General features: G+C 41.7%; 1 protein-coding gene across 4 annotated transcripts in view; it reads left to right on the forward strand.

The window, feature by feature from the left end:
* Nucleotides 1-12,621, forward strand: part of BCAR1 (BCAR1 scaffold protein, Cas family member) — a 287,528-nt gene extending 274,907 nt beyond the window's left edge. For 2 of the 4 annotated variants that reach the window (XM_078670725.1, XM_078670727.1), the window contains 2 exons: nt 9,160-9,255; nt 9,662-12,621. In XM_078670725.1, coding sequence (XP_078526851.1) covers nt 9,160-9,255; nt 9,662-10,108 — 543 coding nt within the window. In that variant the 3' untranslated portion in view covers nt 10,109-12,621. The remainder of the gene's footprint in view (nt 1-9,159; nt 9,256-9,661) is intronic. The other 2 variants (XM_078670726.1, XM_078670728.1) reach the window with 1 other exon arrangement.
* Nucleotides 12,622-18,179: the final 5,558 nt, after the last annotated feature.

Genomic DNA, 18,179 nt, shown 5'->3' on the forward strand with positions numbered 1-18,179 from the left:
GGGTCAAAAGGGAAGGAAGACGGCAGTCTGGACCCGGTTAGGACAGGACGGGGTCCTTCCCACTTTTTCAGGAGGTTCACGTGGTATATTTGGGACGTGCCCCTAGTGGGGTCCAGTTCAACCTCATAGGTAACCGTGGTTACCTGTCGCCGGATGGCATAGGGCCCTTGCCACTGTCCCAGGAGTTTTTGGTCGGATGAGGGCATCATCAGGAGTACTAGGTCCCCGATGGCGAAGACACGGGCTCTCGTGCCCTTATCATACTGTCTCTTCTGTGCATTTTGTGCTCTTTCTAAGTTCTGTTTGACTATTTCACGAATCTCCGCTAGATGGGTCTTCAGGTTGTCCACGTACTCGGGTAAAGGACGTGTGCGATAAGGTTCAGCTTCCCAGGCTTCTTGAGCCAAGTCCAATAGCGTACGAGGGAGCCGCCCATACAACAACTCATAAGGGGAGTAGCCTGTACTGCTCTGTGTCTTACACCGTATGGCGAAGAGGGCCAGCGGTAATATTTCTTCCCACCATTTGGCTTCTAACCCTAACAGTTTTTTCAAGGTCTGTTTTAGTGTGGCGTTGTAGCGCTCGACCAATCCGTCGGTCTGCGGATGGTACGCTGACGTCCGGATTTGTTTTATGCCTAGTCGGGCACAGACCTGTTTCATAAGTGACGAGACAAACGGCGTGCCCTGGTCAGTGAGGATCTCTCGGGGAAACCCTACCCGGGAAAATAGTGCTATAAGGGTTTCGGCAATGTTCTGTGCTGTGGGTTGGCGTAAGGGAATGGCTTCAGGGAAGCGTGTGGCATAATCTACGATGACTAACGCGTAGCGACACCCGCTTCGGGAGGGCAGAAGGGGTCCTATGATGTCCATTCCTATCCTGCTAAACGGGATGTCAATGAGGGGGAGAGGACGTAGCGGTACCCTGGGTGGCCGGTAACGGCTATGTTTCTGGCAGACCGCACATTCGCGGCAGTACGTTTTAATGCGATGGTGGACGCCGGGCCAGTAGAACTTTTCAAGGACCGCCTGGCTGGTTTTCTCTTCCCCGAAATGACCCCCTAACAGGTGGCTGTGGGCTAAGAAGAGGACTTTGTCTTGGAAGGGACCTGGGATCAGTAATTTTGGATTCTGGTGTGCCCCTCCCTTTCGGTATAACAACCCCCTTTTCTTGAAAAAGTAGAGACCTACTTGCGTGGGGTCCTCGTTGTCTAGGGCCCTTCCCCAAGCTTCTTATATGAGTGGGTCCTCTTGTTGCGCTGCTCTGAAATCCTGGTCGGCTTGCCAGGGATGTTCTTCAACATTCGTGGGATAGGCATAGGTGTAGGCATTCTTCTCCTTTCTTTTCTGGCTTTTGGTTTTGCGCGGTTTGGGTTCCTTATTCGTGGAAGACAGACCCTGGGAACAGGGGGCCTCTTTCCACCACTGGGCTAGGGAGTCCGTAGTGTCCTGAAGGAGCTTAGGGAGTCCGGAGTAATCGCTCCCCAAGATGGCTTGTTCGGGTAATGCCGGCACAAGACCGACGTGAGGTTGGTTCCTGGATCTCCGGGGTGCTGTACCCATACCTGGGTGGTGGGGTACCGTTTGGTGTCCCCGTGGACGCACTGGATGGCTACCATTCCTGTTGGGGGGCCAATAGGGAGGGCCAGGTCTTGGGGACGGAGGACACTTTGGCGACAGCCAGTATCAGCAAGGGCAAGGACCTCCTGTCCGTCGATAGACACAGGACAATGAAACGGAGGGGGTGTAGCCCCCGGAGTGTGGCAGACATAGTTCCGTACCAGGCCTATTTCCATCGGTACTTCTTTCTGGGGGCATACGCGGGCTATATGCCCAAAGTTACCACAATTGTAACACTGAGGTCCGGGGTTGGGAGGACGGTACAGGATTGGTGAGGGCAAGAGGGGGGTAGGTTCTGGTCTCCGGGGCAACAGAGGGCGGGGAGGTCGGGTGGCTGTTGCGTGGTGAGGCCTATGGACGGGTTCCTCCTTACTGCGTTGAAGTTCTTGGGCACGGCCATAGGCACAGGCTATTTCCACGGCAGTCTCCAGGGTGAGCCGGGAATGTTGCCGTACCCATCTCTGTGTTGCTGGGTGTAGGGAGTTCAAAAACTGTTCAAGATAGATTTTCCCGAGGATGTCTTCTTTTGTGGAGGTCTACGGTCTGAGCCACCTATTGGTGAGATCCTTGATTCGGAAGGAGAGGGCCCGAGGGTTTTCTTGGGGCCCTTCTTTGGACTGTCTTAGCTTTATTCGGTATGTATCGTCGTCCACTCCGAGACGCTCCAAGATACACAGCTTTATCTCCGCATAGGGGTTATTGCCCTGGATGTTGGCCTGTTGGTAGGCGGCCTGCAAGTCCCCGGTCAGAAGGGGACCCAAATATTGGCCCCACCGCTCCACAGGCCAGTTGGCGGCCTGTGCCAACCTCTCAAAATTGGTGAAGAAATAGTCCCGGTCTTCCCCCGGGACATACTTCTGTAGAACCACGGATGGGAGAGAGGTCATCGGTCTAGGTTGTCCCAGGGCGTCGGTCAACTTGCCCATAGCTTGTTCATGCACGGTCCCATGGCCTTTAAGGACATCATGCAATTGACCCCTATCATCCTCCGCGGTTTTCAGGAATTGTTTCATTAGTTTCCCCAGTTGCTCCTGGGACTCGCCATTCTTTTCATGACGGCCTCCATGCTTCCAGCTGATCCCACTTCTGACACCACTTGTGAAGGTGGGGATGCCGCGGGCTGGATAATCAGGCAAGGAGGCCGAATATAGTGGGATATGCCGGTATTTATTAAACAGAAAGGTCAAGAAACAGGAGGGTCAACAAAAAAACAAGGAGGTCCAAGGAGAATACGGGTCCTTCTTCGGGGCTTGGGTCCGGTTCCTTTCTTGGGGTCTTGTGCTGGGTCGGGCGTCGAGGATGAACCTCGGAGGGCAAACAAGAGAACAAGGTACCGTTAGTCCAGGTGGGGACTTCGTGAGTCTGCATTCACCGACACCCGGGCAGTGCGGAAAGGAGAGAGAACCGTGAGGAAAGGAGGTATTGGGAAAAAGGGGAGGGGGGGAGACGAAGGAGAGGAATACAGTGAAAGAGTGTCAGATATGTACGTGAGGGGGAGAAGGGCTTTTTACAGTGAGGGTGCTTTACATACAGCTATACAGTGCAGTCGCTACAGGGTTCGTGCCTAAGAGAGAGATATATACACGTTGGATACAATGAGGTTTACGGGTACTCACACGGTCTGCCGCAACTCTCCAGTGAGTCGCGGCCGCCCTTCAGCCACCTCCAAAGGACTCCACCAATCTTCCGACCACACGTCTTCTTCGGGGTTCGCCTCTTCTCCGTCTTCTGCGCCACTCCAAGTGTCCTGCCACGATGCTCCGACGACGTTCTGGGCGTTGTGTTCGGTTTTCACTGGTTCTGCCGCTGCCTCAGGGGTGGGACTTCCGGGGTCGGAACGGAGTGCTTCCTGTCGACGGCGGCCGCTGGTTGGTTCCTGTAATACAGGGAGGGGCGGGGGACTCCTAGTCATGGTTACCGCTCCGGAAATGTTGCGAGTCACAGGAGAACGGCCGAAAGGGCTTGTGTCCGGCACCCCAGATATCGGTAAGGGTCTAGGGGGGTCCAGTCCTGGCGGGGGAGATAGCGGGACCGGATCACAATGGTATAACAGTCATGTCACAGATATTTCCAAAGTCTCTTATCAAGCATTATATAGTCAATTCTGCTCGGACATGACACCCTGTTATATGTGTTTGCCCCCGAAGCATCAGAGGGCGTACGTCCATTAACAGCTCTTAGACCAAATACCAACATTAGTGCATTTAATTGAATGACCACTGGCAACCATTTCTTCACTGGCAGGATCGACAATGTAGGAATACCCCATCTAGCATCTTCAACATGGGTTCCCAAAATGTCGTCAGATGCCAGAGGTTCAAACGTACAGTTCAAGTCGCCAGCAATCAGGATAAAAGAGTCAGGGGGGCAAGAAAGAAGCTCTTCAGACAAGATGGAAATAATTGGAGATGTTGCCCCTCCTTGAGTACCTCTCGCGTAGATGTTGAAAAGTTCTAAGGTAATGCCGCCCTTTTTGCCCTTAACTGTTAGTCTCATCAGGTCCGGTGTTGGGCATAGATGATGGACAATTTTGTAGTTGAGCGCGGCCATAGCCCAGACCATGAGGCCTCCGGATGGGCGTCCACGTCCAGAAGCTGTGGCTGGTATATGGAAACACGAGTAACCGGACTTAAACAATGGCTCAAGACTCCATGTTTCCTGGAATACACATAAATCATAGTCGTCAATAAAAGTATTCCAGTCCGGAAGAGATAGTTTACTACGTAGACCCGCTATATTCCATGATACGATTTTAAAGTTCCCAGTAAAACCACTGCACAATATCAGTTCTTCTTGAGGTAAATCGAGACTCCGTCCATTCTCTTTACTGTTCCCCAGAATTACTGGAACAATAGTTGACAAATCAGAACCTGGACACGGGGATCATTTTGGTGGACTAACAGGACTCTCAAGACCACTGAACCGAACCACAACATCACTATACGCTACTACAGCATCACTGAACGCTACAGCATCACTCGTTCGCCATCACAACATCACTCAGCGCCACCACAACATCAATCTGTGCAACCATTCAACAACAGCTGGTTAAAATATGTTCTCTCAATGTTTCAAGCTTTATTACAAATGTAACAAAAAGATGTTAATATTTCACTTCTGTTCTTGGATTTTCGTCACAATAAAATACACTGAACATAATCTTCACAAAAGTTATTTACAAACGTTTAAGCTATTGCCATTCTAAATTACAATAACTTTTATTTAAGTATTAATTATTTAAAAAAATTAAAAGCCATTGTTATTTGTAATATCAATAAATGTAAGTCACGTAAATACAACACATTGCATTAAAAATGCTATAGCTGTCACATTTGCGAAAGTTATAACTATTGGCATTGTAAATGACAAAGCTATAAATTTTGCTATTTTCACAAACAAACCATAAATAAAGAATGTGTCATTTACAATACCAATAGCTCAAACTTTCCTAATGCGAGACCTATTGCTTTGCAAATGCTTGTTTTGTTTTGTTTTTGAGATCTTATCCTGATTCAACGAGCGCTGCTAAGTTGCAGGGGAAATACAAATGTGACATGTTGGAGTTGGTCATAAGAGAACAATTGTGAGGACTTGATTTCGCTGTCCGTTTGGAGAAGTTCAAAGTCTTGAAAGTGGACTTTGTATAAAACTCTTGTAGCAAATGACAGCATACCTTTCTGCAAACACTTGAAATGTCAGGGTGAAGGGTGTATTGCTTATACATTTAATGATAATCTCAAAGATGAAGACCTACCTTTAGAAGTAACATTTCCTTTTACTTTGTGGATTCTCCAATGACTCTACACTCATTTGGTTTCATTTGAATAGCTTGTCTGGCATAGAGTAAGCGTGTCAAATTCCTCTCTTTGTGCGTTTCCTACCTTTCCCATTTTCTGCTTAATTTCCCTCTTTTTAGATGACAATTATCAGGGCTTTTGTTTGTACGCTTCAATAAAAGGCATCAAATATTTTCCTTATATTGACCCCGGTTTTAAGATTACCCCAAAAAGAGAAATGTCTGTCTTTAGTCTTCCAGTATGCCACATGGTGGTCCACGATGAACTAGAATTATAAGAGAACCTTGCTTATTTGAGTACTTAAAAGTGAAAAGGTATGTACACAGAGTGCTACATTAAAAGTTATGTTATGTTTTTTGGTTATGATGTTTACTTAGGTTGTTACTGTAAGCACAGTGACGTTATGTAATCTAACAAACTTACATTGTCAGACTTTTTTAAAAAGACAAAAATTTGGAAAACATCAATTCCTATAGGCCTGTTAGCCTTCTGTAGTAGTCTTCCTATTGCTGTATTCATTATCTACAGCTGTATTTATCACTGTTTATTATGTCACTGTCATGGTGATGGAAGGTTTGAATATGAAAGGGCAGTTTGTGTAGTCCCTGGAAGCTGTGGAGATGAACAGTTATTAAACGAAGTGCTGTTATACTTGCCTTTCTCAGTGTAATCACCACACCATCTTAATGTCGACTATAAAATCTTTGCAGAGCTACTTACCAATGAACTCAATAATATTGTGGGATCAATCATCCCCAGGGATCGATGTGGATTTGTAGCAGGGATACAGCTCTCCTCAAACACAACGTTTATTAATAGAAGCTTTGGACTATTTTACCCAGAACAATATAGAGGCACAGGTGTTATTTCTCAACGCCGAAAAAGCTTTTGATTTGGTGTCCTGGGAATGTCGTTTTTTAAATTCTTGCCAGATTTGGTTTTCCGGAAAAATGTGTACACATTGTGACAAAGCTTTATGAAGACTCTCCGGCACAAATTATTATTAATTTGAGAAACATAGGTAGCTGTAGATTTAATAGGGGGACACAGCAGGGATGTCCTCTATCCCTCACCTGGTTTGCCCTATTTATAGAACCTCTAGCAACAGCCATCAGGCAGAAAGCATTACAAACCGCACCATCGCAAGGCATGTCCAATATAAAACTATATGCAGACGTTATTGCTCTATTTCTTAGGCCGGGGGGGAACATTAAAAAATAAATTGTAGCAATTGTTTCAGAGTATCCAGCTCCGGGAGGGTACATAATAAATAAATATAAGACAGAAATGTTACTTTGTAACTGCCTAAGCCACACATTAATATCTGATCTTCAGCGATTACACAATTCGAGGCCTATGAGATACTTGGGCATATATGTGTCAGAAAATGTGAACAAACCATATCCACTGAATTATGTCCCCCTAGTGCAGAAAGTCAAGCGCTTATTTGCAAAATGGAATCAATTCTCAATCACAATAGATGTGCAGTTTTAATTTAAATGTCTATTTTACCATTATTTAATTTTCAGCAATTCCCTGTGCACTGCAAATTTTTGTTTTTTAAAGAAATACATGGTCTATTCTCATCTTTTATATAGGCCAACAAGGTACCGAGGTTAGCACTAGTCACTTCAAGTAACCCACATGAGAAGGGAGGGCTTGCCCTTTCAAACCTGAGGGCATACTACTATCCACATTTTGCACACACCACATATAGATTTTTTTAACCATCTTAGTCCCTCAAGTATGGATAACTTTTTTATATTAAAGACCCTGAAGGAATACAAAATTCGAGATCCTATGAAGTTGGTGAAGAACCCCAAAAAAGTACGCTATAAGTCCCTCCACTGGTTTTTAAAACAAAAAGCCCAACTATTCAAGTATTTCCAAATACCTATGATAAATGGCTCTGCGTGTTTGGCCAACCTTGAGGGTGAGGAGTATAGACTGATTCAACCTAAAATTTTATAGAAACGGGAGGTGAATGGATATACTTATGTGAGAGATTTTCTCTGTTCTGTTACTTGGAAAAAATGACAGAAATAGAATGTGGACTGAGTCATTCTAAGGATATACTTAAATGGCCTTGTATTCAAATAAGGCATCTTTTAGAAAGTATTGGTCTGTTCTAACTAGCTGCAAGTCTAGAACTCAGTGAGGGTTTACTAGAAACAACTGGATGGAGACCAATGAGCAGTTGGGTAATGATTAACAAAAAAAACACAAAACTGTAAAGTTGTACGAAAAGACCGAGATAAATGGCAAGAGAAGGAGGGCCTACAGATCTCAAGAACAGTCTAAAATAGAATTAACAAGTTCAACACAACATTATTAAGAGGAGCTAATTTCAGGAGAATGCAATTTTACACCAGATAGCAGATATATATAGGACTCCATCCTTTCTGCATAGAGTTTATCCTCAGATAGATATTTTCAGTGTTTTGTAGATGGGGGTTGGCACATGGACTCACATTGTTTGGGACTTCCCAAAAATTAAGCAATTTTGGGAAGAAATTGAGAAATACTGCAGAAGAAAGTTGGGCTACCAAATAGATATCGATAAATACACTGCAACTCTCGGATGTTCACCAAATATAAAGGTAAACAATGTAAAAGAGGAAAGGCTATATATACAGACCTCAATGGCGAGATAATTTATTCTCCAAAATTGGCGAAGTGAGATCATACCTACTTTTCATAACTGGCAGTCTAAACTATATAGAGTTAAAGAGCTGGAGAGACGATCTGCTTTAAGGTCGGGCTCGTACACAAAGTTCGAGAAACGCTGGAAACGCTGGAAGTACATAGGAAGCTAGCCAGTAGACTTGCAACGTTAAGTTAATAAGGGAAAATGTGCAATATGTGTTTTTCTGTTTCCTTTTTAGTATTACAGTTAGCGATACATCTAAATATGCACTTTATTGTACGTCAATGTTTAGTAGATGACATGTGTCATTCAAAATTGGGTACTGAAAGCACTTTATTGTTTTTACGAATAACTGTGTAATGAACTCTCAACAATAAAATAATTTAAAAAGTACATTGTCAGACAGTCCCCCGGGCACAGTCTAAAATACCCTACCCAATCAAGTATTGCAACCATCTGTCTTGTTCATCTGGGAAGCTATTTATTAATACATTGTGTTTTTGCTTAAATAAGATGTACTAGGACATCCATACATCTCAATAACTGTTGCTTTTGGGTGCAGGGTCATTCTTTTTGTCTAAAATACCCTACCCTTCACGTTAAGAAAGATAAATATGATTCTGGGCATTAAGGCAGAGAAATGGCCCGGTCAGTTATGAGCCATTTCCATGTATGCAACCTAAGTGGGATACTTCCCATATAAACATGGTGAGTCCCAGGCCCTTGCAATGTTTATACGTTTGTTTAATGACACCTGGCATTGTCTGCCTCATGATATAGTTCTTTTCAAAGCTAGATATTTTAAGTATCTTTAATTTGGTTGGTTTGGTCTGTTGTTGTTTATGGCCATTTTTGTTCATTTGTATGATTTGTGGGCACCACATTTTTTTTATTGACACTGTTCATTCAGGGTATTTTATTTACGTTCCATAATATTTTTAGGTCTTCTTTTATTAAATTCGAATTAGGCATTTCACTAATATTAATATAATTGATAATATAGGGAGGATTATCTTTCTTTGATGTTGAGGTATGACTTTCTCTCCTTATTTAAAATTGACACATTAACTTCCGTCTTCCTGTGTTTTGTTTTTAGGTGATGAGAGAGTTTGACAAAACAGAGAAAGATCTGTTAGCAAAAGAAAAGATTAAGGGGCAAAGCGAAAGGGAGTTGGACCAAGAGCTGAAAAAAGCAAGTGTTGATACATCCTTATAGCAGTGTCTACGCTCAAGAGTAATTGGGATTTTAGAATCCTGTTTACAAGGAATATATATATATTTTTTTATGTAAACATGGTAACACATATAAACCTTAATTATAAACAATGCCAGATGAGTAAGCAACCGATCTGCTGCATCTCTTGTATGGTTTCTGTCTTTAAGATTGTGAAATATTTACCAGAGAGGATTCTACTGCGGTGATGCTGCAGCAGTGTACTTTCCACAGTGAATTCACCTAAAACTGTGTGTGAATGATATAGCAGAGTAACAGTTAAAAAAATTAAAAATCCAAACATCAGTGGCTCGCAGTACTAACAATTGATTTCTGAGAATGTATCATATTTTGTCCTATGCACTAAATACATTTTTTTCTTTAGATGAAGGAGTGTGAGTGGCTGGCCATCAGCAACGATCCTTTGAATTCCTCAGACAAAAAGCTGCTCCACTTCTATCAGAAACAATGTGAAACCAACGTAACAACCCTTACCAATGCCATTGATGCCTTCTTCACTTCAGTCATCAGCAATCAACCTCCCAAGATCTTTGTGGCTAACAGCAAGTTTGTCATCCTTAGTGCCCACAAGTTGGTATTTATAGGAGACACCCTGTCCCGCCAAGCCAAAGCCCAGGGCATTCGAAGTGAGTTCACGCACTATAGCAACCTGCTGTGTGACATGCTAAAGGAGATTGTGAATGCCACACGAATGGCGGCCATTCAGTACCCTTCACCGTCTGCTGCAAAGGACATGGTGGACTGTGTGAAAGAACTCGGAAGGGGTACACACCATTTCCAGGTAGTATTGGGACAGCTGGCTACCATGTGAAGGAGCAGTCCACCATCGGGCATTTGCTACATATCTAGTAAAAACGCACAATTTCTCTAGTTAATTAAGAAATGATGAAACAGATTGAACAACAGACGTAAAAGAAAAGAAATATCCTACAAACCTCACTGCAGAGGGATTGCCACGCATGACCGTGAAACTACACAGTGAAAAGGAGCATACAATTATAAACAATTCTTATGTCAACTATAATCAGTATCTCAAATCCATAGGACCCACAAATATTGAGCAGGAAGTCTTGGAGTATCTTTTCTCAGTTTTTCTTTATTTGTAGTCCTAAGTGACATGCGTACATCAGCGCAGCCAGCCCGTTTCGTCCAACATGGACTTCCTCAGGGGTGTAAAAACAATTTAATGTATACTTTTTAGTTTTCCTCTATGTACAAAAAGATCTTTTATAAGTAACCTAAGGCTTATAAAACCAGATAGACATACAGAAACTTGTCACATATACTTCTGAACAGACATGTTATCCAATATCACCTCTATGAGTGTGACCCCCTGCCTATATACATTCTAACCCAAATATATCAGTGTCAACAATCATTGGAGATGCAGATAAATCAATTTAATTGAGTGTACAGTACTAGCATCGGACTACATTGTGTTTCTTTGTTCTTTTTCAATAAATCAAAAAAGCAACATAGCTCTGCTTAAACACATTCTTTATCTCTTATCAATCTTGACCCTCTCAATTTATGCACGGACCGCAAAATTATGTAAATGGGCAATCTACATCTAAGAGGGGAGTGAATAGAACAAACTCCAAACCAATATATATCAAGAAAAAACAAAAACAGATCGCCATATGAGGAACTCACTTGGGTAAATTTTTCAAGGTAACTGGCGTGTTGGTTCTCTACCGCAATACTATTCAGCGCTGGGATTTCCCAAAGTATCCAAGTTTTCATATATTATAAGGATGATTGACTTCTTATACGATCTATAATCAAACAAGATAATGTGACAAAACGTATTCTATATTTACCATAATCAAATAAGCGCATTTAACAATGATTATTAATAATTTGTTATGAGCCGCAGTGGTGAAGATCCAAGTGAAAGCTATCTTAGATCCAACTATTGAAGCTCAACCCCACGGGTTCACAAATAAAACACTATTATCCACAATTACCGTGAAGTGCTTGTAAGTAAAAAAAACCTTCAAAAGCTGCAAGGACGGGTCAAAGGCATAACCGCCACTCAATTGTTTGGCAGGAAATAGACTCTGGTATGCATTTTGTACAATGAATGCCTATTGGCTGCAAATGGACTTAAATATCAGGTCCAAAATAGATAGGTTTACTCAGATAGACAGAACCGCATTTGGACTAGAACATGGAACATGGCAGGTGAGCTGGGAGCATCTCAAGGGTTTCTTATTGAGTGGCGATTATGCCTTTGACGCATCCTTGCAGCTTTTGAAGGTTTTTTTGAACTTACAAGCACTTCCCGGTAATTGAAGATAATAGTGTAATGTTTGTGAACCCTTGGGGTTTTGCTTCTATAGTTGGATCTAAGATAGCTTTCACTTAGATCTTCACCACTGCGGCCCATAACAAATTATAAATAATTTTTGTTACATGCGCTTATCTGATTATGGTAAATATATACTACTGTGGATAAATTTGGAGGATCACAATTGATAAGGGATAAAGAATGTGTTTAAGCAGAGATATGTTGCTTTTCTGATTTTTTGAAAAAGAAAAAAGAAACAAGGTAGTCTGATGCTAGTACTGTCCACTCAATAAAATAGATTTATCTGCATCTCCAATGATTGTTGACACTAAGATATTAGGGTTAGAATGTATATAGGCTGGGGGTCGCACACAAAGAGGTGATATTTGATAACTTGTCTTTTCAGAAGTATATGTGACAAGTTTCTGTATGTCTATCTGGTTTTATAAGTCTTAGGTAACTTATAAAAGATCTTTTTGTACATAGAGGAAAACTAAAAATTATACATTAAATTGCTTTTACAGTCCTGAGGAAGTCCATGTTGGACGTAACGCGTTGGCTAGGCTGTGTATGCATGTCACTTATTACTACAAATAAAGAAAAACTGAGAAGATACTCCAAGACTTCCTGCTCGATATTTGTGGATCTTATGGATTTGAGATACTGATTGTGTTGCCAAAAGACTTGTATGCTCATTTTCACCATGTGGTTTTGAATTGAAGTATTATTGTGACTTCTATGCAGTGGGGTCCCGAAAGGTTTGAGCATAATACAGTAAGACGCAACCTGAGAACTAAAACACCTGTGCAGCCATCACAGAGGAGCAATATTTATGTATTCAGTTACACTTGTTTAGAAGATATTTTGAAGTTTGTTCATAATACCTTGTTTTTAAAAAAAGAACAAAGAAATACATTTTAACCTAGCAGAGATGGGCTGAATCGGGGGTTACAAAATCAATATTTTTTATTCATAATGTTAAAGTGTAAGTAATAGTTTATTGTATTTGAATAATTAAAACCATTACAAAAATACACTTAAAAATTCATTTTTTAATGACGAGTGAAGAGCGAGGAAAGATATTAAAAACCGAAAAAACTATTTTAAAAATGTTTCTAAAAACCACAAAAGTCTCAACTGTAAAGGCACCTTGCTCGGCATGTTCTGAAGAAATTCGAATGACTGTGCTTAAAGTTTCCGATTGTATGAGATGAAGCTCCTTTTCCTGCCCTTTTATGCATTTGCAAGGAGCACTTCACTTCCTTGCTTAGTTTCCACTAGTGACAGAAATGTCCCTAGTTTCCCAATTAGCTGCAGGTCCTTGGAGATGAAGCATGCAATCACAGCCTGTCTCCTAGTTTGAATCCCTTGTTCATTAAAGTGCGCTTTGAGTAAACCTAACCTTTCCTCCTTTATATTAGTACAGGTGCAGATTAGTCATGCCATGTCCTCAGTACCTTTTCATTGTATATTGGAGCTCAGTACCTTTTCCACATACTCTAGAAGTGCTGGTACATTTCCCCCTCTGCCATATAGGGAGGTGCGGAGTAGCTGGCAGCATTCCTAGCCTGTATTTTAAGAATTGTTCTTTTTTTCTTCCTGGAATACCCCAAATTAAAATATGCCTGTGCGCCAAGGGATTTGTAGACACTCATTTTCATCCAAGCGTGACTCCTACGAGCAAAAGCGGCTTTGTCTTCTACAAGGGAGATTCCCTTTATTACTATTTTTACTACTTGCTTGAAGACTGAATGGGTAGTTTGAGTTTCCAACAGGTCAGATAGCCTGGTAGTGACCAGTGAATCCTCCAAGTACTGTCTGGCCAGCGAGTTGGATGTATTGCAAAGTTCTTGCCAGAGCTGGTGATTCAGTACATTCAGGGAAGAGTTCCTAATTTTGTGCCAGCACATTATGTAGGAGCCTTGCCAGAAGTTGTTTGGTTAGGCCGAACTCTAGCCGAATCTTGCTGGTGAGCCATAAGTTGGAAGATTGAGCATAACTCTATAGGCCCTGGTCATGGTGGTATCCAGCAATTTAGCATCCCTACCCCTCAGTGCTTCACTGCAATAGGAGATGGTGGGTAGAATTTTAGCTTGTGGTACCCGGAGGAGGGAGGAAAGGATAGGGCCTGTGAGTTTTGTTTTTAACTGCCTTAATGTTATTGCTATTGCCATCCCCTTCCTGCTGTTTGCCTCACGTTGGTTGGCAAATTGACCTCCCTCGTCGATTGTTACCCCTAAGTATTCATAGGCAAGGGTATTCGCAAATGGTATTTTTTCCAGGTACCAAGAATGGGACCATCATTTGCCGTTTTTAATTGTCAGGGGTTTTGTTTTGTTGAGTTTCACTTCTAGGTGGTTTCCACAGCGTACTCATGCATTTTGTTGAGTAAGCGTTGCAAGCCAACTTGGGTATTGCTTCCCAGGACATCATCACCGACGTACAAGACACTGGAACTGGCTTTTACCACCAAGTCGAGGGGAATGCAAGTTGCAGGTTCCTAAAACTGATGTCATATCTGCCGTATAGAAGTTAAACAATGTTGGTGCGAGCACACAACCCTGTTTGAGCCCTTATGGGGTTGATAAACGCCTCAAAAGATGTGAGCCATTGCCTAATTTTAGCTGTATACATGTGTTGGTGTGGAGATATATTAGAAGGTTCAAGAGAGCTGACGGAATTCCCCAAGCGCCAGTTTCTTCCACAATCTTACTCAATTAATATTATCGAAGGCTGCCTTGAAGTTGTTGAAACAAAAGTGAATCACCTGGTCGATGTTGCCTTGTTCATGAGCAATGACATGGTTAATATGTTGATTGAAGTTCCTGTGTCTTTACAAAACCCTGTTTCATAAGGGGGGAATATTTCCTTCTCTTGTGCCCAGTCCTGGAGCTCTATTAGTAAAGTACCAGCGAAGCATTTTGCCTCTATGTCTAGTAGTGCAACCAGTCAATACTTTTTTGGTGAGGTTTTATCGCTGGACTTATAAATCGGGGAAATAATAGAGCCCTTCCATAAATCTGGTAGGTGCCCCGGCTGTTTGACACTATGAAAGAGAGGGGCCAGTATTTCTGACCAGTACTCCGTATCTTGTTTAAAAAGGGCAGGTGGCATCCCGTTTGGCCCCGGAACCCCTTCTCTCCTTCCGTACAAAATTTGCTTCATAATAGTTGCTGTCCCAGTTTTTTATCCTCTTCCTCTGGGTGCCATTCAATTTGGGTAGGGGGGGCTTTTTGGTAATCCGGCTTTGCATTTGATCCAGGCCGTTGCTGATTGAAGTGGGATGCCAGAAAGATTGTCCATGAGTCCACTGTTATGTGTGATGTTAAGCCTCACTGTGCAGAATTTTATTAACGGTAACCCAAAATTGTGTGCTGTTGATTGCTTGCGAGTCATGGTAGAGTTTTGCCCTAAATACATTTTCGTTCGACCTGTTGATGTCCCACGCAAGTGTGGCTGTGAAAATTTCCCGTATGCTAATTGGGTTGTCAGTGGAATTAGTATGATCATGTAGCAGTGTGTTTGCAGCCCGGAGAACCTCACCGGAGTTTACTAGGGACAACTTGATTTGTTTTAATTTTATTGTGGGGCATGCATGCCTGTCGGCTAAGTTGAACGTAAATTTATGCGGAAGAGCTTGGAATGAAACTTCCTGGGGCCGATGGTTGCTATCCCCTTTGTCGCCTAAGCGGCATCCTGTTACGTTGTGGAAAAGCAGAATGGAAACTAGATAATGTCAAAGTGATTATTTGATGTTTTACAGCCTATCGGAAAAAAGACAATAATGATATTAAAAATATTTCAAATAGTGAGTAGCAGTGATTAAGAACTGGTAGACATAGCAGAGGAATATTTCAAATTGTAGAGTTCTTTGCTTTCTAAATACATTGCAATCATTTGAATTACTGCCATTGCTGAGAGGGGAGATATGCAATTAAGAAAAGGAAAAAATCTGGCTTTGGTGTGCAGTTGCTTCAATTTCTGCATCAACATGCAAGGTTTATGGAAACGTTTGGAGACGGACAACAACTCGTTGGCATACCGTGCCCAACTCTGGGAAATAACTATGGGAGTGATGAATCATGCCGCTAAAGGGGGAGAGCCTTGCGCAATGTAGCTTTGTGTGCTCGGCTTTCATGTGTAACTTACCAAGTTCAATTGAAATGTTCACTAGGAGCATTTAGTGATGAAAAAAATACAATGTTGATGCAGTTACAATAGTTTCCATTCCATAAAATTAATAGAATAAGCTGTAGACGATGTTGAATCTTTCCCAGACACACAACACAAGCAATGGAACGAGTGGGTTTTATTTCCCTAATTAATGATTTTCTAAGTTATTGATATATTGGTAAATAAGGTAGAAGGTATTTCACTTAGAGCAGTTGATCTGAACATAGCTATACAATCCATCCTGAGCAGCTAATATACCTATTCTGTCATTTCAATTCTAGATGTCTATTCATAAAATTGCAGCGTACAGCCAAGCAAGAGGGTCTCTTGGTGCTGCAATATCTCTACATCTCATGTGTACGTTTGAATACTGATTTCTTTGTTGATTTCCTACTTTTATTAATCAGAAGATCCTGTAACCTGCAGCAGAATGGTATTTCATTTAACTTCTTAATAACGCTGTTGTTGTTTGCAGTGCTGACAGGCATTTCTGATTAAAATCTCAGCATGGTTAAGATTGCGGTCATCTGCCAGAAAAAGTGTATAAAATGTATTTAATAGGTGGTAAATGTTGTAATATCTGTTCAGAGGAACCCATAGGTGGTCTATTACAGACAACAGCAGACAAAACAAGACAAAAAGTGGTGTCTTCTATGAAACCAAGCCCTGCCCTTGCTAATGTCCACCACCCACTAGGCTCTTGACCTTTTGTTTGGCACACGTCTTTAAGCCATTCGATGGCAGTAAAGACTAAGCTGATAAGCTGCAAAAATCGCTTACAATTAGCTTCTGGTCGTCATGCTTCTTCCAGTGGGCACTACTGAAAAAAACAAAATGCTGTAGCTTAATTCATGGATTAAATACTTTAGGTGCCCAGCACCATTCCTTAATGAGCATGGACAAAGTCCTAGAGCTAGCCTTTTCAGAGTGAAAATCTTTGGAAGGAAGCGTATATAGGTGGATTATCTTGTTTCGTTTGGTTGTGTATCTGAAGAGGGTACTTTGACATGTTGGAAGCCTCAATGGTAAGGGCAGGTAATAAAAAAAATGGTGTCTAGCTCACTTTAACTTTTCTGTGCAATTACTGTGCACACTGGTAGTAAGTGCAAGAAGCTACCCTATCTTCTCAGGAGGAGTGCAACCCTTCTCTCGGACTGTTGCAATGCTGCTAAGAAAGACTGCCATACATACCAATCTACAGAGGATATCTCCCAATTTGCTTCAGTTGAAAAATGCTTTAGAAGCCATGGTGCATCTGGCCAAGTACACACCAAATCATGAGGTGTCTAGACCTGCCTGACTGACAATGCTATGTGGGGAAGAAACAACTGAGCTTCTTCAATGGTAATAATTGTCTGTTAGACTTTTTGCCCACCTCACTAGTGGCGTCTTCAGAGTATCTTAGGCACTGCATCACACAGAGTTTTGTGTAATCTGAAATAAATAGATAAAGAAGGCCTTGTTGCTTTCTTGGTTCTCTTGGTAATTTTTAGGAATATGCGGTATAGAACGGAAACTGTACTTTTTGTGGCTCTTTTGTCTGAAAATAAATCAAACATAGCAGAGTCCTAAAATTGAAGGATATACCATAAAAGATCTTTTCTTTCAAAACTTTATTTTAGTTGTTTGACCATAGAAGTGTAGATGAGCCATATACATTAACTTTTCAGTTCTTAGGAAATCACAGGATCACAGAGTTAAAAAGCCTAAAATACACTTGGTAAAAATATGCATTGGCATTTCAGTTAGCAGTAACCGGGTCGCTGGGTGAAAAAAAAAATCTAAAATACAATTGATAAAAACAAAACAATTGTAGATATAAGTCTAGACATCAGAAACACTAACAGAGTGCATAAAGAAACCAATAGGGATCCCTCCGATAGTAAAGGTACAATAATTTTTACACACAATTGAAGGACCCCATGGCGATCTGACACATGCCCCATCTGCAGTTTCTGAATTAAAACATGTGTCTAAAAACAGAATACAACTTAGTGATGTCAAGGTACATATTAAGAATACTTGAAGATGGAATAACTTGGAAAAACATTTTGCAAAGCAGCCACAATGTATGAGCCAAGTAATAAATACTTTAGGTTAAAACATAGGGAATACAAGGGACAGGGATGGCCAATTAAAAACTTGCCACTTGCCTCAGCCTCCACATTGAGAGCAAGGAGCGTGATAAACAAAAACTATATGTTGGCTTACATCAAACCTTAAAATGCGATGGGCACTGTTATATTCTCTAGCCCCCAGGAGCCTACAGATTAAAATAATCCACTTTTTCCTGCTGAAAAGATATGTTTGGCAAAAGAACAAAACATGCTCTACTATTTCCCTTTCTGAGCAGCAGGTAGGGCATCAAAGATCTGGATTTGTATCTCATCAGTGGAAAAATGGCAGCAAAAAAATTAAA

This window comes from Lissotriton helveticus, chromosome 12 (genome assembly GCF_964261635.1).
Source record: "Lissotriton helveticus chromosome 12, aLisHel1.1, whole genome shotgun sequence".
Lineage (NCBI taxonomy): Eukaryota > Metazoa > Chordata > Amphibia > Caudata > Salamandridae > Lissotriton > Lissotriton helveticus.